Genomic DNA, 19999 nt, shown 5'->3' with positions numbered 1-19999 from the left:
TTCGGCCGAATGCTACGTGAAGTTTGGAAAAAAAAAATTTCTATTACTTTTTAAGAAAACGAATAAGCAGACGTTTCATCTACAATTTGTATTTTTGCATACATCACATGTAACGACGAGTGCTCAATGCAAGTGACCAACTAGCTAATGCGTGAGATGAAGCAAACAAAACAAACAAAAAAAGCGATGCGAAGAGTCGTGAAATTCTTGCATATCACACTCGCACTTAGTTTAATCATGTCACACATGTATCTCTCCTTCACCCCCACATAAGCCACTCCAATTTTTTATTTTATTGGTAGTAATTAATTAAAGTGGGTTGAGAATCAGGCCTACATAGAGTGTCACAGCATTCCTTAAATTCTGAGATATTGGTTACCTCACCTCTGACACATAGTATAGTTCAGGAAGCTAATCTAAGATATCCTTAAATAATAACGGTCCAAAATTATTTAAGCAACAAGCAAGATCAACGGTGAGCAATGCAATGGAAAAAAGGGCAAATTTATTTTTTGGAACGGAGTACCCTAGTATTTATACTCCGGCCGGGTTCTAAAGTTGGACTACTCCGAAGATTAACACATTAATTGGTTTACGAGTAATTATATTTTTATATCAATTCGTTTGTCTTATTACATAAATATAACTCGATCTTGTCCTGGTCTATCAATCCTCAATATTTAAGAACGCAACTCTCGTGCCCGTAGCATCCAACAAATAAAATTAAACCCACCTGAGATTCTAGCTACAGAGTTGCAAATCGAAATGCAAATAAATAAAAATTGATTAGATTAAGTTAAAAGACAAGGAACATCAATCAAACCTACCAATTCCCTACTGAGATGAAAGCTAATTATTCGACATGAAGTAGTACACTGGCCTCAACAAGATCTATTCTCCCTTTGATTCATGACCTCGATTAATTAGGGCAATGCAGTGTACCGAGTCAAATCAGATCTCCATGCTTGAATTCCACTCCAAGAATGACTTGTACTCTCCTGATTATTTCCATTGCTTCTACCTGATGCTAGAGTTGGAGCCACCCTTGCATGATACTTATCAAAGAACCATTCAGTTGATAAGTCGCCTTCTTTTCTTGAACGTCCAATTCCATAAGATTCTTGCTCTGAACTATCCTGATTTTGGAATAAAATGGGCTGTGGTCTCTGAACACTCATAGGCCCTTCCAAATTCGAAGCCAATTGGAGTGCTGTGCTGTTCTTTTTCTCATTGTCTTCAGTAAACGGCATGTTCAATCTCTGCTGCTGCAACTTCCAGTAAAGGTCTTGGTTTATACAACTCATTGATTCAATTGAAGACAGAAGATTGCTGCTGCTAATGTTCAAAGATCCCATTTCTTCAAACCCTGGATCAGTAGCGCTGTTGAATCTAAGTATTGGAAAATTTGAACTTGCTGAAGGGTTGAGATTAAGAAAATGGCTTGAAGAAATCGCATCAGAAGTGCTTGATATGTGTTCAAAAGATGAGAACTGGTTGAAAAGACTGGCATCTGTCGAGTGGACCTAGGTAAATTCAACCCTCCGAGCTGAAAATCCATGGCCGGTGAAATGTTCTGATATAACTTCAGCCCAACAATAAGGGATGTGGTCCATTTGAATCCCCCGGAACCCTTGGAGAATACTTCATTTTCTTGCTTTTCCGGCTGCCACCTCCGATCGGGACGCTGCGAAGGGCCCCTCCTTTAGTCCAGTACCTTCTACATGTCTTACAGAAATGCCTAGGCTGTGTAAGGTTGTAGTTGTTGTAGTAGCAAAATTTAGTGTTGGCTGAATCGCATCTCGGGCACTTGAGAGCCGGTTCTTGAGACCATACAACAGTGTTTCTCCGGCAGCTGGAGCCCTGGCACTCATCCTTTCCGGCAGCTAGTGATTCGTTATCAGCTGACATGATGTAAGACTTGTGATTAACTAAAACCCTACACAAAGGAAGGTGAATATAATAATGTGAACTTGTACTAAACAAACATGTGAAGAAACAGATAAAATTAGTTGTGAATCCATGATCCAAATGCTTGGTTTTGATTAACGGTTTCCTAGTTCGGAGGGAAAGATAGTGATGAATTCATATATAATTGATTTCATGCATGGATTTGAAAGATAAGGAACAGAAATTAATCACGGTTTCTTGTGATCTTCATCAAGGTTCAAGAATCAACAGAAAACTATATGAGATGTGTTTATGCAGGTTAGATCTCTGGTCTTGGAATGAAATAAGTTGATTTCAAGTGTGCGAACGTATCTTACCAGAAAGTGATATATACATACAAGCCATACACAGAGAAATATGAGGGTATGGAAAGGAGGGGTCTTATAAAAAAGAAAAGACGTACAGCAGATTATCTAATGGGGGGGTCAGGTAGAATAGAGAGATCAATCCACGCATGTAGTTGAAAAAAGAATAGAAAATAATAAAACGAAGAATTTTTTGTTTTAGGAGAATAAATGAGGGCGACCGAAAAAAATTAGGACCAAGATGCCATGTAAATAATTGGGTGGAAGCTTTCTTTCGATCATGCATGTACACATGTATGAGAACCATGGAATGATTGGTTGGAATTTAATGTGCATGTGATCGTGGCCCAAGAGTTTTCTACCCTTTCTTCTGGATGCCACAATTATATTATGTGTAATAACCTCTCTCTTTTTTTTTTAATAAAAATAAAAATCAACAATATAAACCCTCTATCGTCTTATAATTCTTAGTGCATGCAACATTTATAGGAGAAAGCTGCAATTTTGGTATTATATATATATATTTTTTGTGGTTTTCACTTTTTTTAAAAAAATTCAATCTTAGTCGTCATATATCTTTCAATTTTTGTATTTTTTTTTTATCAATAGTCTGATGTAGAACTACATGCACATATCAACGGTTCAACGTATTTAAATTATAAAAAGACTAAGATAACAGATGAATACTAAAATTTGACATCATATATATGTGTTAATTTATATATCTAGCTATAATATTGAATTTTTAAATGATAATATCATTCAAAATAGAAGAAAAGATGATTTCAATATAATATCTAGACGTTTCACACAACACAAAATATTAATGTACGTGTATGCAGCATATGTTCCAAAAGACGCTAATATAATGTTATATAATACATTCGAGCACAGTGCGCTAGCTTATGCTAGTTTATATATTAATGTGGGATGAGAAAATGACATGGAATCATCTTTAGTTTGGAATGATAAGTATCAAAAGACCATCGTACCACTGAAATTTTACAAGATGGTATGTATATCTGGGGTTATACGTTGTTAATACAAATTGGACCAAATAATTTGCTGTATGTGATGTGCGCCATAAATTGGAACCTGGGACTAACGTAACAGTAGTGATAATTCATGCAAGGTAAATAAAAAGTCGAGGGAAAAGTAAATGTAAGAAATAAATAGGAACACGGATTAGTTGGGGAAGTGGTACCGATCGAGCTCAGTGATAGCCTCGATCGAGTCGACAGGATACTGCATGCATGTGTGTGATAGATGGAATTGTCTGTATATTATTATTTATTTATTGAATACTGTACGATCGAGTTAACTATTCAGGTATCTATTTTATACATGGAAAACGCATTGCATATATGCATTGATCGAGAAATGTGTAGAGGGTACAAACCCCAGCTGAATATAAATAGGAAAAAAGACATAGTACAATAATGGAGGGGACATCTGAAGTATTTTCACTTGAAATAGTACAAAATAGAGGTATAGCATATAACTAACTATTTTAATTACTGTATCCGAGTGTGGGTTTTTTTTTTCTCCCCCATGGTGGGGTTAAATTTGTTGGTTCCTTTAAGAGCATCTTAATTGTACGTTGTACGTACGCGAGTTTCTTGATGTCCTAAATAATATTATAATTCCGAACGGGGACATGAGATCCTAGCTTTAAGACAATGTCCTACTAGTCTAATTAATATTAATAGTCGGTCGTAAGTCGTAACTAGCTAGATAATTTTGTATACTGTGAGATGCACGAGCAAATTTTCTAAAGTTGGCAAATTCTAAAGGCAGGCATGGAAATATTTAGAATATATATCCAGAAAACTAAATAACGAATTCTATAAGGCCAAAAAAAAAAAAATGTACAAACTGCAAGCATGGCAAATAATGATATAAAATGGAGCAAATCATTTATGAAATATCCAGCTCTTCCTCTTTGGATGGGAGCTATTCTTCTTGTTGTAAATTTGCAATTTTTTGTCATTTTCAAAAGTCATGCATGTAAAATGCAATTGAATATTTTCCACGACTGCTGAGAGCGACAAATAACTTTGGTTTGCTTAATATTTGAACTAGGCTAAAAAAAAATATTATTTCATAATTAAAAGATATTTTGATATGACACAAATCTTTTTAAAAAGGTTTAACTGTTTTGGGCCGGATCAAACCACAATATATTAATCCCAAGCCCCCCCATTTCAGGATTATCTTGTATTTATTATTTCATTTAATTAGTTTCGTCTAATAATTTTAGTTAGGTAATAAAATTTACGGAAATGAATCGGACTCGAAATATGGATTATTGCAATTTGACATTAACAAGAAATTAAACATACTTGATGCTATTTACATGGAAAAAGGTTCTGGTTGAACTGAGATGGTCTCTCGTTAAAAAAACTTGAAATTCTTAAATTGGTTTTTGATACCCAGGGATGAACCCATCAAGATCCGGCCCAAATTCCCGACCCATCATTAAGGCCCACAGGTGAATGGCCCATGACAAGCCCAGGTATTCTCCTATAAATACCAGGTTGGAGCGTATGATTATTGGATTCAATATATTGTTTTCAGCAGCACCCTTAGCTGCTCCCCCCATATATCCTCAGTCACTGACTTGAGCGTCGGAGGGGCTACGCCAGGACACCCTCCTGGCCCCCTCCTAACGATCTTATTTGTGATTTCAGGCTCAGGGTAATTTCAGAACCTGCGTCTGGACTAGTGACACTTGCCGGAATCGGACCCTAAATTTTCCGTGAGTATCACTTGGCGCCGTCTGTGGGAAAACTTGAGTTAATACGTAGAGATGGCAGGCAGGAAAGGAAGTAGAAGAGCTACCTCAGCATCATCGCGTCCTCAGAGGGGACCCGAACAGTCTCATGTTGAGACAAGACAGGAACAAACGCGTCTGGAGACGAGACATGAACAACCTCGTCAAGAGACAAGAGCTGAGCAGCCCCGTCACGAGACGAGGGTTGAGCAAACCCGTCCTAATGAGAACGTGGAAAACTTGACCTTGGAACAGTTGGGCCAATTCATCGCCCGTACAGTAGATGAGGTCATGAGGAGGAACCAAAAGTCCATGGGTGCTGGGGAACAGGCCCCTCGTCAGGAGCATGAGGGAAATGTTGAAGTCCACCAGAGTAGGGTGGATGAGACGCAACCCATACAAAGTGGAGAGATTAGTGAGATGGGGGAGATGTGGAAGGAGATACGGAGGTTGAGGGAGCAGGTAGGGAGTAGGGCGCCGGTACCCAAGAGAGGAAGCCCTTTTTCACTAGCCATATTAGAGGAAGGGCTTCCTCCGAATTTTCGACAGTCGAATGTGGGAGAGTACGATGGACATATTGACCCCGAGGAACACTTGGGGAGATTTGAGAATGCGGCCCTGTTACATCAATATTCAGATGGAGTCAGGTGCAGGGTGTTCCTGGGCACGTTGGTGAGGTCAGCCCAGCAATGGTTTAATACCCTGCAGCCCAACTCCATACAGTCTTTTGACGATTTTGCTACAGCTTTCTTGCACAGATTTGCCAGCAGCAAGAGGCACCAGAAAAATTATTTGAGCCTGTTCGTGATGAAACAACAAGAGAATGAAACTTTGCGAGAATTTGTCCAGCGTTTCAACAGTGCAGCGCTGGAAATACCAGCGGCTACCCCTGACATCATGATAAGTGCCTTCACACAAGGACTGAGGGGAGGGGAGTTTTTCAAGTCGCTGTTCAAGAAGCCTCCGTTGAGCTATGATGATCTGTTGGCTCGAGCTGAGAAATATGTAAACTTGGAAGATGTCCAACGGTACAAAAGGATGGAGAGCCGGCCTGGAGGAAGTAGAGTTGAGGGAGCGGAGAAAGGAGGAAGGAAGAGGCGTGCGGGGGAAAGAGAGGAAGACATAACTAGTAGTAGAAGACAATTTTCATCCCATGTTCGCCTAGATAGGAGTCGGGACGAGGTGATGGAGGTGAGGGAGCCCGTGGGGAAGTGGGAGAAGTCGCGAAGGGTTGGGTACAGTGCTAGATTGTCTTCAAGGGATAGACGAGGAGGATCCTCATTAAGGAGTCGACAAAGGTCTCGCTCGTCCCCTAGGCGTGGTCCAGGCCCTCCATGGATAAATCAGAGGGATCGGGGAGCAGAGAGGGGAAGGTCGATGTCAAGATGTCCCTCAGGAGCTCGTTGAACCGAAGAGGGGAATGAATGAGGATAACCACCCTACGAGAGGAATGATTCATATGATCTCGGGGGGTGCTACTGATGGAGACTCTGGGCGAGCTCGGAAGGCACATGGGAGAAGGTTGGAGAACTTTGAGATATCTAGGGGTGCAGACTTACCACAAGACCCCGTCATCAGCTTTGGGCCGGAAGACCTCCGAGGCGTTGTGACTCCACATAACGATGCCTTGGTGGTAACGACCACCATTGCCAATTATGATGTGGCGAGAATATTTATTGATAATGGAAGCTCCGTGAACGTCTTGTTTAAGAGCACGTTGGATCAAATGAAGATGGGAGGATTTGAGTTTGAGCCGGTATCCACCCCGCTGTATGGGTTTGCAGAACACGTCATCTTACCTTTGGGTCAGATTGTTCTTCCCCTATCCTTGGGGACTGATTCTCGGCGTGTAACAAAGATGATAGCCTTCACTGTAGTAGATACCCCGTCAGCGTATAATGGAATTCTAGGACGACCAGCCCTGAAGGATTTTAGAGCAGTAGCTTCCAGTTATCATCAGAAGCTTAAGTTTCATGTGGGAAAAGGAGTTGGAGTCTTGTGCGGGGACCAAAAAGTCGCACGTCGTTGTTATGAAAGAATCGTGACGGAAGAAGAAACGAGAAGTCACGAGCATTCGCATGGAAGCTTGAGCTCAGTCTTGCAGTTGTAGAGTCATTCGGAGAAGCTTCTACGTGGGTAAATTTGTCCTGTGGAGGTACAAGAGGAGCAGAGAGGAAAATTGGAGAATGCGCTGGGTAAGACTCTAAAGAGTCATGCGAACGCTTACCACCTTAGAGAATATTATACTTCATTTTTGATGTATTTCGTTCCTAAATTTGTCTTACGTTATCAATTGATATTTAATAAAGCCAAGTTCTTATATTAAGTTCGTGGTTGTTCTTGTATTATGAGGATTATATGAATTTTATTTTACCTACTTAGGTTGCGCCTAGTAGAGGAGAAGAGTGGGGGGGAGAAAAGTTAAATTTTTCCAGCTAAGGCATTGCCTAGCAGAGGAGTAGAGGGTGAGGTGGAGAATATTTATTTTCCTGCTAAGGCATCGCCTAGCAGAGGAGCAGAGTCGGCGATGAGAGGAGCATAGTGGAAGAGAAGAATTTTTATTTTCCTGCTAAGGTATCTCCTAGCAGAGGAGTTAGAGGGTGGAGGGGTTGAATTTTATTTTCCTGCTAAGGTATCGCCTAGCAGAGGAGTTAGAGGGTGGGCGCGTTGAATTTTATTTTCCTGCTAAGGCGTCACCTAGCAGAGGAGTTAGAGGGTGGGGGCGTTGAATTTTATTTTCCTGCTAAGGCGTCACCTAGCAGAGGAGTTAGAGGGTGGGGGCGTTGAATTTTATTTTTCTGCTAAGGCATCGCCTAGCAGATGAGTTAGAGGGTGGGCGCGTTGAATTTTATTTTCCTGCTATGGCATCACCTAGCAGAGGAGTTAGGGGTGAGGGTGGAGAATCTTTGTCTTCCTGCTAAGGTGTCGCCTAGCAGAGCAGTTAGGGGGTGAGCGGAGTTGGGGATGAGGAGAGGTTTTATTTTCCTGCTAAGTTAATCGCCTAGCAGAGGAGCATAGTTGGGGAAAAGAAAAATTTTATTTTCCTGCTAAGGCATCGCATAGCAGAGGAGCAGAGTTAGGGTGGAGGTGTTGATTTTATTTTCCTGCTAAAGCATCGCCTAGCAGAGGAGTTAGAGGGTGGGCGCGTTGAATTTTAATTTCCTGCTAAGGCCCGGCAAGGCCTGGCTTAGCAGAGGAGTTAGAGGGTGGAGGTGTTGATTTTATTTTCCTGCTAAGGCCCGGCTTAGCAGAGGAGTTATGAGATGATGAGGTGAGAGTTTGATTTTTCCTGCTAAGGCCCGGCTTAGCAGAGGAGTTAGAGGGTGGAGGTGTTGATTTTATTTTCCTGCTAAGGCATCGCCTAGTAGAGGAGTTAGAGAGTGGGCGCGTTGAATTTTATTTTCCTGCTAAGGCATCGCCTAGCAGAGGAGTTAGAGGATGGATGTGTTGATTTTATTTTCCTGCTAAGGTATCACCTAGCAGAAGAGTTAGATGGAGGAGTTGAATTTTATTTTTCTGCTAGGGCCCGGCCTAGCAGAGGAGTTAGAGGGTGGATGTGTTGAATTTAAATTTTCCTGCTAAGGTATCACCTAGCAGAGGAGTTAGATGGATGAGTTGAATTTTATTTTCCTGCTAAGACCCGGCTTAGCAGAGGAGCTAGAGGGTGGGGGTGGTGAATTTTTATTTTCCTGCTAAGGCATCACCTAGCAGAGGAGCAGAGTTTGGGAGGAGAAAAATGTTATTTTCCTGCTAAGGCATCGCCTAGCAGAGGAGAATAGTGGATGAGGAGAATTAAATTTATTTTTCCTGCTAAGGTGTCACCTAGCAGAGGAGTTAGAGGGTGGAGATGTTGAGTTTTTATTTTCCTGCTAAGGCATCGCCTAGCAGAGGAGCAGAGTTTGGGAAGAGAAAAATTTATTTGGTTAGTCGATAACAAAAGATGTTTACGGGGAACAGAGTTTACGGGGATCGACTTGCCCGGTCAGGTCGTGGGGGTGTGGGGGCAACGCCCCCATAATTTTTTCAGAAATCACACAATCATTCGCAAGGGAATATATCAAATTTCTCAACGTATTGGACGAGGCGAAGGCGTGGCCGAGGGCTTGAGGGCGAGCCTGTGGCGCGAGGGCAAGCGAGTGGCGGGCAGGCAGGCTCTCGGCGAGCTGGCATGGTGAGGGCGAGCTGGCGTGACGTGGCGGGGGCGAGCAGGCGCTCGGGCGAGCCGGAGTGGCGGGCGAGCTGCGGGGCGCGGGCGAGCTGGCGTGTGGCACTCGGGCGAGCCGGAGTGGCGGGCGAGCTGCGGGGCGCGGGCGAGCTGGCGTGTGGCGCTCGGGTGCGCGGCGAGCAGACGCTCGGCGGGCCAGGGCGAGAGCGGCAGACGAGGGGCTAGGGGCGAGCTGGTGCTCGGGCGAGCGGGAGTGGCGGGCGAGCTGCGGGGTGCGGGCGAGCTGGCGTGGCGCTTGCGAGCAGGCGCTAGGGCGAAGGCATGGCCGAGGGCTTGAGGGCGAGCCTGTGGCACGCGGGCGAGCCGGCGCCCGGGCGAGCAGGCGAGCGTGGTGCGCGAGGGGGCGAGTGCGCGAGGGGCGAGGGCGCCGGGCGAGCGCGCGAGGGGGCGAGGCGCGCAAGGGAGGACGCACGCTGTTGGGGCTGGCGTGCAGGCGGCGAGGTGATGATGAAGCGGTGCTAGGATTGATATTTGATTTGTTTCCAACTTTTTGGAGACTGACGGAGGGCTGGAAGAAAATGCACAACTCACATGTTGTAAACCGAGAACAACGCAATCAATCGAACTTTGAACCTACGATTCAGTTCGACTCGGGAGGGGGAGACTGGTGATACCCAGGGATGAACCCATCAAGATCCGGCCCAATTCCCGGCCCATCATTAAGGCCCACAGGTGAATGGCCCATGACAAGCCCAGGTATTCTTCTATAAATACCAGGTTGGAGCGTATGATTATTGGATTCAATATATTGTTTTCAGCAGCACCCTTAGCTGCTCCCCCCATATATCCTCAGTCACTGACTTGAGCGTCGGAGGGGCTACGCCAGGACACCCTCCTGGCCCCCTCGTAACGATCTTATTTGTGATTTCAGGCTCAGGGTAATTTCAGAACCCGCGTCTGGACTAGTGACCCTTGCCGGAATCGGACCCTAAATTTCCCGTGAGTATCAGTTTTCAAAATTTTAAATTAATTATCCACCCCGCATCGCAACTAATAATCAAATCCAGGATGTTGGGTCGGGTAAATTCGATCCAAATCCTCCACAAACCCAATATATTATATATGGGCCGTCGCCTCTCCAATAGTCTTGTACGTCAAGAAACCCGGGGTGTTTTAATTGCGACTCTCCCCAAGCCTCCCGCAGCTCTCGAATCTTCTCCGTCTTTTCAGTATTTACCTAATAATTCATTTCGATCCGCGGAAATCAGTTGTTCGCCGTCTTCTCTGTTGGGGATTTGATTCTGGTACGAGTTTTTCGTATTATCTGCACGTATTTCGATGTCTATGTTAGTTCTTCATTTATTTCTACGAATAAGATGATGCGATTATGTAGAATGAATTTGCTGGTGATATTTTTGGGATAATTGTGCGAATGTTTGTCTTTGTAGGATTTTTTGCGATGTCTTTTTAATATATCAAGAATCAAGATCCGTTTTAATCGTTTAATTTAATGATGACCTGTGACGCGTTTTGTTCTGTAATCTGATTTTGCGTATCTTGTTCGATGGATTGGTGGATGCTAATTAGATGTTTATCTTACTTCTTTTTTTTTTCTTCGTTATTCTTGATAGATGTGCAAATACCATGTTCTAATAATGGGCCTTTTTTGGAATTTTTTTCTGACGGTTAAATGCTTTAGGTATGGTGAATTGATTTGCATTTTCTACTTTGAAAGAAATAACTGATTTGATTCTCCTTTGGATCATGTTGTAGCTTTGATGTGAATTTCCATTTTTGCCGTCTGCTCTAATCTATCAAGTTGCAACTGGATTCCCGCTTTTCTGCCGCTGGCACTGAATTAGTAGTGTGAATGGTGCTCTTGTTACAGGAATTTGCAGTATTTGGTGTCAATGGCCTCCTTGGATATGTCGTTGGATGATATGATTAAAATCCGCAAAAATAGTGAGCGTAACAGAGGACAAGCCAGCTCAAGAGGCTCACGAAGGGGACGAGGGCCAGGAGGGTCATCATCCCGGGGTGGCGGCAGAACATATGGACCTCCTCGGAGAGGTCCACTTGGACTTAATACTCGACCGTCAGCTCAAATGATTGCCAAGGCAAGATTAAATTGTGGATGTCTTATGCATTACATAGCCAAATCTGCTACGCCCTTAGTACGTTACATGAAGATTTCTTGTTTTGCTTTAGAAATCGAAATCTGATTGATTTGTGGCATTATTCGTCATTCGGGGGAAGACACCATTTTGAGCCTGGAAAAAATGTTATGTTGTAGCAAAAGTTCCCGAGTTTTCTGACAGTTTTTCTGTTCTTGAGGAGATTTTTCAGTAAATGTTGGTTTCTGACAACTTGCGATGGAGCTATATATGTCAAAAGTGGAAGATTTCGTAGCCCCTTAATGACACTTTGCACCCTATATAGAGGAGCTTCATTATCTTGATGCTAAGAGCTTTTGCCATTAACATCCATTAAGAACTGAAAGCATGAAACTGAGTTTCATTATTTATCGATAATAATTATTAATCATTGGCTCTCTGTTTGTCGTTACCCGTTGTCATTTGGGAGTTAATGATGGATTGGTTTGATGTATGAAGAATGATATTATGATCTATATCATCCGTATATGCTGGAGTTACTTGGGGAGTGAGACTTTCTGTCATATCTCAGTTCATGGCGTTTTGCAAAGGTGGCTTCCTTCGCTGAAATTCTGAACTGGAGCTCCACGTCTGGCATGACACTAGTTTGCATGTTGTGGATTGTATCTCAACTACCATCAACCATGTAGACTTAATTGCATTCCCTTATTTTCCATGGATCTCTTTTAGAGCATTTCAATGTGACTTTGTCCCGGAAATATCCTGATGTTTCAATAAAAGAATCTCAATTATTTTTTGTGGTCTGATTCTGACGCTTTTCGCAATCTCGATAATTGGTTTGCTTGCCTCAGACCTTCCGCAGAACCAAGAATTTGCTGTGGCGGAATGGTCTCCTCGAGGATAGTCTAAAAGCTGCTGGGTTATCTGGATTAGTAAATGGTACAAAGTTGTACGTTTCCAACTTGGACATTGGAGTCACTATTGAAGATATAAGGGTACCAATTTTGAGCCGTATCTTTTGCTATTTTACGACTTTGGTATACTTTTCTATATTTTCTGAAGATGGGTGTGGGGACAGGATCTATTTTCTGAGATTGGAGAGCTGATGCATTATGCAGTTCACTATGACAAAAATGGACGCCCAAGTGTAAGTTGGAGCATTATATGATGACTTAAATTTTTTATCCTCTTCAACATATTGGCTGCTGGTCTTAGAAATAATTAATGGAAAATGTATTATTATTTTTGTTTGTTTGTTGTTGCCCTGTGTGGGAGGATTGCTCTGTATATTCTTACTAGCTTGCAGATTTTTGCTTTGATTTTGATAGTTTTGCTTTGATTGAATGGGAAGGAATGTAACTAAAAGAATGCTCTGTTATTTTGTACTTGCCGTACTTGATTGCTTTACTTTAGTTTTCATCTTTTAATAATTTCTTCACCTATTAAACAGGGTTCGGCTGAAGTGATATTTGTCCGGAGGAGTGATGCATTTCAAGCGCTTAAGCGATATAACAATGTCCAATTGGATGGGAAGCCCATGAAGGTCGAGATAATTGGTGATGATGCTGAGATCCCTGTTTCTGCTCGTTTGAACATTTTTGGAAAAGCTATTGGAAAAAGAACTGTTGTAATGGGGTACGTGGCTTTAATTTTTAAGCTTTTTAATGTGTATTTTTCTTTACTTGGGTGTTGTCTGCTACAGTGTATGGTCATTTGAATATAAGGTTAATAACATATCGAAGTTTATTTTTTCGCCTTCTTGTGTTGAGTGGTTTTATGCAAGCTCTACTTGTCTATAAATTTTTCCAAGTTAATATCAAGATTAGCCTGGAAAATACCAAAAATTTTTAGTTGGATTGATTATATACGGTTTACTGATCGATGATCCACTCCATTTGATCTTTTTTTTTTTTTTGAAACTGATAATACTGATCTGTCTAAGGGAGATCTGGTTGGATCCTTATTAACATCAGATGTTAGCATCTTCCCTTGCTGTATGTGCATATTGATTTAGTAGCCTTATTACACCTGGATCCTTCTTTGAAGGGCTTCTTGGCTTGTTTGCTTCGTTGTGTTTTATAGATGTGTGAGTAGCTAAAATTTTAGGAAAGGTTGTTTTCATAATATTTTGTGATTGATTAATCATTTCAACCACATCTTCACTAATACACAGGCCTGGAACTGGTCGTTTCGGGGGTGGCTCCAGGGTGGATAAGAATAACCGGGGACCCATGTAAGTTTCCCCTGAACCCAATTTTTTGGACTTTCTTAATGATTTGTGTTATAGGAGCTGGAGCTTATTTTCATTATGTTGACATTCATAGGGGTCTTGGTGGTTCAAATTTTGGTCATGGAGGTGGACGTGGTGGTGGAAGAGGCCGTGGTCGCGGCCGAGGCAGTGGTGTAGCTCGTGGGAGAAAGATTGAGGAGAAATCTGCAGATGAACTTGACAAGGAGCTGGACCACTATCACGCTGAAGCTATGCAGAGTTGATGGTTTACTTCAACCTTTTTCTGAACTTAGACCTGGAAACTGTATATTCGATAGATCTTTAGCTGTACAAATTCGAGGTTCAACGTTCTGCTAGATTTGGTTTTGGCTCTATTGCTGATGATGCTTGTTCGGAATTTATCATCTTCTCAACTGGTTTTTTAATGATGTTTTTTATAATATTTGTTAAATATTATACATTTGGTTTTTTTCTTCAAATTATTTATAATTTATCTAAAAATTAATTATCGTTGTAAATTTTGTATAATAACTAATTTATAAAGATCGTATTTTAATAAAAGAATATATATATTTTACACAAAAATAATGAAACATGCATTTTACTGAACTCTGTTTACAGATGCGTGTTTTTCGTTTTCATTTTAGAAGTTTGCATGAGAAAAACAGAGGTAAATGAATATTTTTTTGGCTATAATCTTATTCTTAAAGTTATGCAAATGTATACGATAATCATATATTGCACTTCCGCTCCTGTGCAATATAGAATATAATAAGGAGAGGATTTTATTTGGAATCTTTCATTGTCCCTGCACTTCCGCTCCTGTGCAATATTTTATTTCACAAATTACATACGTTAATAGAAATACAAAAAATATAAGATATCTAAATGAATTCAAAAGAAATGTAAATCTGAGTATGAGTTTAATGTAGAAAAATATTGCTCATGCTCATTGGCGCTATTAGTCATACGAAATTTATTCATCGATACAACATAATTTCCAGTTCAAAGCTGGGTAAATTCCAACTAATCTTACTTGAATATCGTGATTTCAGCACCGGCGTCAAGCAAATTTTAAATCAGTTCGCGAACAATTTGAAGACGTTTTCGAGCTCTCAGATGAAAAGGCCAAATTCTTCCACACTAGAAAACTGACATCGATCAAATCCCTCAAAGATTTAAAGCAAAATAAGAAATTCTTTCACCATTCCCATTCGAAAGAGCTTAACAGAGTTCTCATCTTAACTCGGTGGAGAAAAGATTCACAAAACCACCATTAAGCAGATCCGAAGCGAGACGGCGAAATCTTCCTTTGCCGTAAAATCTAATCGATATTCCAGATCCATCAGCTTCTCTTCGGTGTGGTTAAAGCAAATCCATCATCATCGAGCATTTTTGCAGTAAAAATTTGAAAAAAAAGTTACGAAGAAGAGTGTAGAACTCACGAGAAAACGCAGTAATCTATGGAGAAAAACAGGAGTCTGCGTGTCCATGAGCACATAAATATATGTTTTTATGGCAATCGCTTCCATTTTCTGTGATTTTTTCCACACAGACGAGATAATCGAATACGCAAACCGATTGCGGCAGTATCAAACGAGAATTTTTTTTTTAAAAAAAAAACCTAAAAATGTAAGCATTGGCTGGGATTGTCGCCGTTTATGTATGTAAGTGTTTCCATGCCCTTATTTATACCAACGAGATTAGGGTTTAGTGTGAGACGACAGAATGTAAATGGGGTCTTCTTCTTTTTTTTTTTTCTTTTTTTTTTCCGGAGGGAAAAAAAGCTTTTTTCAAGACTTTTTAGAATGAGAGCTTGCTTGGTTACAATTAATAATTAAACCTCAAACACAGCACAAAAGAATTAGTCATAAAGTTATTTGGAATATATATAGTTGCTGTGAATTAGATGAAATAATTCTTTAAGGTAGAATTACGATGCTATCATTACTTAAATCAGTTCAACAAAGCCACAAATCCATCCATGTGCGTTATATTATATATTGAGAGCCCAATACAATCTCCAAAAATCTACAAAATTAAATGATTTCATTTCAAAACCTAAATTGCATCGAATTAAAAACGAGGACAAATAAAACTTTTTTTTTGTAACGATAATATTTAGCATCATTATATTATAATATTTTGTTAGTCTTCATTATTATTATTATTATATTATTATTATTATTTTGAGTTGGACGAGAATATCGATATAATTGAGATTCAAAATATAGTTTCAAATTTGAGACTTTTATGTTAGATGAAATGCAATTTAATTATCATTATTACTATCTACTCTCTTGTTACAATGAACATTATTTAAATAATGATATTTTGTTTTTTTAAGTATTAAGTCGAAATTAAAAACATGAAAAAACCTATAATAATAAATTATTTAACTAATAAATTTCCCATAGTTGGTTCTGGATTATATCTTTTTTTTTCCACGAATTACTTAACTTTAATCTCACATAATTTTGTAATAATGATCTAATTTTAAAGTTTTTAATAAAAATATGTATTTACAATACAATTATCATATACATGGAAAAGAAAAAAAGATGATATGTCGTGGAAATGCGATTTTGATTATAAAGAAATTAATAGTAAGAAGCGATTCTTTGTTTCAGTCGGTGAAGTTTCCCATTTGTCTGTCCCACCCACCTCCTCTCATTTGTCACCTTTGTGCTCCCCCCGGATAATTCAAGAACTCACCTTGCGAAATATCCAAAGGGTTCATTTTCCAACCTCTCTTTTTGCTGATTTCATCCAAAAAGTCTCAATTTTTAATCTTTTGAGTCGTGATTATGGGCTTGTGGGATTCTTTTCTCAACTGGCTCCGGAGGTGAACTTTGTGTAGCTCTTTATTTGAAATGGATTTACACCACATATTTTCTATTGGCTTTTTGCCTTATCGATTAGTTAGATGTACATACTTATAGTGCTTGTTCGATCAAGATATTGTGCATGAAGTTTTTATTTTTGCTATATATTGTTTAGATTCTAAAATTCTTCATCATGCATATTGGTTTATGAGTTTGGTTCCGTTCAGGTAAAGTGTTGATTGGCCGTAATATTTGTTTAAAATGTTTTTATTATGTGACTAAGAAGGAGGGAATTGGTATGGGGTAGTAGTTAATTACATTTATGCCTACTAGCGTTGAGAGTAATGAGAAACAAAGGCTTAAATGTGATGTATACGGAATATGTGTTGTTATTTCATTGAAATTTGAATACACTCGCAATCCTGCAAAATCCATGTTTGTAAGGACATGGTGCAGCTCTCTCCTTTCCACTTAGCTGCCTGCCCCAGCTGTGCTAATGGAAATAGATTCACGACCAAATCTGTTCACATTTTGTTTATAAATGAGTTAGAAACCCGTATCCTGGTTTTAGAAATTGAACGTTGAAGCTGTAGCTGTGTATTCTGGCATTGACTCTGAATTGAGGAGACCCTCGTAATATTCAGGATTTTGATGAAATGGAAAAAAACAACGAAATCAATGTATGGAACAGATTTTCAATTAATTTTCCTTCAAGGAAATAAGGAGTAATTTTTGATGGTGTTGAATATCATGAAAATGAATGAAATAAATAAAATTAAGTTCTTTACATCTTATATCAAAAACTCTTTATGGACTTTATGTCTATGGTTTTCTTGGTAGAGTCCATGATCCACAATTACCCATTGCACGACTATCATTTGGGAAAATTGGCCCCTTAGGTTGTATTTCTGTTTAGGAGTCAATTCAGGACTCAATATTTGTGTCAACGAAGTATTCTACCCGATGTTTGAGTCATATTCTGATTTTTTTAAATCTTTTGGCTCCCAAAAATGTCAGCATAAATCTTAGCTATGCCTAGCAATAAAAATAGTTCACAGCAAAGCAAGTATGAATTCGGAGCAGATTTTCTATCATCCGAATTCATACTTGCCATGAGCAGATTTTTCACGTAAGCCAAAAAATATTACATCCATTTGTTTGATAGCAACTTATTTACTGGATTTTTATCGATATAAGTTAGTTTTTTGCCATGGTCCTTATGTTGCAATAGGTATATGTGTTCCCATCTGTTGAGGTTATCGTCAGAAAAAAAACATTGAATGTGAAACAATCATTGTTCCAATTAATGATGTCTTGAGATGGATGCTCTTGAACTAGCATGATTCAACTTTTGTATGAAGAGTTTAGTTGAAAAGTCTTGATGACAAATCGAGGATCACCTCTATCGTACCTTATGGACTTATTTTATTAAAATTTGTAAAATATTACCATGAGAATATATTTGATATCTACATCTAAAATTACTTTGTTTCCGACTATATTTTTTCAGCTTGTTCTTCAAACAGGAAATGGAACTTTCACTTGTAGGTCTCCAAAATGCCGGAAAAACATCACTTGTTAATGCCATTGCTGTAAGCGAAATGCCAATTTTTTGCAGATTTCTTTCTTTCTCTCGCTCACATACAAAGCACATTTTATATGCTAAAACACAAACTTCACCTCCATTCCTGCGAAATTTCTCATATTTTAATCGTTATCGATACTGTTTTTCTTCAGACAGGAGGCTATAGTGAAGACATGATTCCAACCGTACGTATTATGTTTTTTTGTTAATGCAAATTGCCCCAACTTCTCGTTTTCAATTGATAACGTTACTCAAATCAAAACTATTCTTCATGTGTTTGAAAACAGGTTGGATTTAATATGCGTAAAGTTACGAAAGGAAATGTGACCATAAAATTGTGGGACTTGGGGGGACAACGGAGATTTCGTTCCATGTGGGAGCGTTACTGCCGTGGTGTCTCAGCTATCCTGTAAGTCGCAAACTTCAAATCCTTAAAGCTAATTTAATTCTGTTGTGAAAAGAATTGTGAGTGTATTCTGTTATATAACCGAAATGCAAGTTGGCTGACTAGTTCAAGGGGGCAAAAGGAAAAAAATGAAGAGAGTTGGTTGACTGTTTTCGTGTAGTGTATCCTGACGGACTTGGAAAATTCAATAAACTGGAATTAATTTAGTGTGTCGAGGAGGGGCAAAATTGGCCATTTTAGAAATATTACCCATGAAAATTAAGGAATATTCATTTCAGAGACTATAATTCTACTCCCTTCCCTGCTGAGTCTGGTAAATGGTTGTTCACTCCCCTGTTTGTCAGTCCTAAATAATTATTGTGTTTTTGAGGCAGATACGTGGTTGATGCTGCAGATCGAGACAGCATCCCTATCACTCGGAGTGAATTAGACGAGCTCTTGAAGAAACCTTCATTAGGCGGGATTCCTTTGCTTGTCCTTGGAAACAAAATTGACAAGTCTGAAGCTCTTTCAAGGCAAGCACTGGTTGATCAGTTGTAAGTGTTACTCCCATAAACTCGAATTTACCAAATGTGTATTCGATATTCATTCTCGTTCGTTATGTTTCCAGGGGTCTGAGTTCGATTTCAGATAGGGAAGTTTGCTGCTACATGATCTCTTGCAAGGAGTCGGTGAACATAGACGTCGTGATCGATTGGCTCATAAAACACTCAAGAACTACAAAATGATTGATAGGATTTCATATTGAAAATGATGATGTGGTAAGTAAATCTGTGGTAATGGGTTGTGCTGGCTTCCATTTTATTTGCTGCTCTCCCAGCCTAGCTATCTTTTTCTGTGTAATAAGTTCTCTGACAGTTTGTCGCTAGATTCATGTCCACTCCTCCATGTTTTCTCACGCAGTTGAAATTTTATCATTCACGATTTGGGTGAGAAAATTACGCTCTCGTTGTGAATATGATAGAAAACCATATTTGATATATATTTAGAAAAATAGAATAATGCGCAAGGCGATCTCTAATCTTTATGACGTGAATTTGTATTTCTTGCATTTATGAATTTCTTATAAACATGTGGACTAGCTAGTGTTGGGATTCATTGAAGGCCGTTTAATAAATTCAAGTTAGTAAATTAACTATTATTTGTTTTTTTGATTTTATAAAAAATTTGTTATTATTTATTCGAACAAGAACAACCATCAGCCTATTTAAAAATAATAATTTGAAATGAAAAGCATCCTCAATCTATTCACGAATTCATCATTGTTACTATTTATATTATATAAATTTAAAAAGTGGTGATGGATTTGAATTTCACGTAAAATCAAAATTCATTCGAACAACACTTCAAATTCCTTAATTCACGTGCAACCTAAATGAAAGCAAAAGCAATTCAACTACTCTTTTTTTTTTTTTTTAAGGGGAATTGATAGTCGAGAGCTGTTGTGGGTAGTGGTGGAGTCAAGAATATAATTCTACTCGAGCTAAAATTTTAAACTCTAGAATTTTTTAATATTTTAAATTGATATATCCGGGTTAATATAATATTAATCAAAAATTTACATATAATTTTTTTTATAAAAATTGGACAGTTCGAGTGTCTTACCATGTGGGTCTGTCACAGACAGGGATGTCAATTTTCCCCGCGGT

The 19999-nt window shown here is 39.3% G+C and overlaps 2 protein-coding genes and 1 pseudogene across 5 annotated transcripts; 2 read left to right on the top strand and 1 right to left on the bottom strand.

Annotated features, from left to right (window-relative positions):
- Window positions 1-777: 777 nt before the first annotated feature.
- On the bottom strand, window positions 778-2211 carry LOC142505824 (dof zinc finger protein DOF5.7-like; annotated as a pseudogene).
- An 8117-nt stretch (window positions 2212-10328) lies between these two features.
- LOC142505477 (THO complex subunit 4C-like) lies at window positions 10329-13994 on the top strand. Of its 3 annotated transcripts, none has more exons than XM_075618461.1 (7): window positions 10329-10494; window positions 11079-11307; window positions 12156-12299; window positions 12383-12451; window positions 12755-12939; window positions 13478-13537; window positions 13629-13994. In XM_075618461.1, exons 2-7 carry the CDS (start codon window positions 11101-11103, stop codon window positions 13795-13797), a joined length of 834 nt encoding a protein of 277 aa, XP_075474576.1. In that variant the 5' UTR covers window positions 10329-10494; window positions 11079-11100; the 3' UTR covers window positions 13798-13994. The 3 variants fall into 3 exon arrangements, with proteins under 3 accessions (XP_075474576.1, XP_075474578.1, XP_075474577.1); XM_075618462.1 differs by having other exon boundaries at window positions 10330-10494; window positions 10964-11307; XM_075618463.1 differs by lacking the exon at window positions 13478-13537.
- Window positions 13995-16161: 2167 nt separating this feature from the next.
- Window positions 16162-19395, top strand: LOC142505576 (ADP-ribosylation factor-like protein 8c). 2 transcript variants are annotated; one of them, XM_075618618.1, is made up of 6 exons: window positions 16162-16379; window positions 17870-17951; window positions 18097-18129; window positions 18232-18353; window positions 18725-18886; window positions 18961-19395. In XM_075618618.1, the coding sequence occupies exons 1-6, from the start codon at window positions 16342-16344 to the stop codon at window positions 19076-19078; spliced, it is 555 nt and encodes a 184-aa protein (XP_075474733.1). In that variant the 5' UTR covers window positions 16162-16341; the 3' UTR covers window positions 19079-19395. The 2 variants fall into 2 exon arrangements, with proteins under 2 accessions (XP_075474733.1, XP_075474734.1); XM_075618619.1 differs by lacking the exon at window positions 16162-16379 and having other exon boundaries at window positions 18101-18129.
- Window positions 19396-19999: the final 604 nt, after the last annotated feature.

The sequence above is a fragment of the Primulina tabacum genome, chromosome 10 (assembly GCF_025594145.1).
Source record: "Primulina tabacum isolate GXHZ01 chromosome 10, ASM2559414v2, whole genome shotgun sequence".
In the NCBI taxonomy this organism is placed as follows: Eukaryota; Viridiplantae; Streptophyta; class Magnoliopsida; order Lamiales; family Gesneriaceae; genus Primulina; species Primulina tabacum.
The sequence above is the reverse complement of the archived record's forward strand: the minus strand, read 5'-3'. Positions and strand labels throughout refer to the sequence as shown.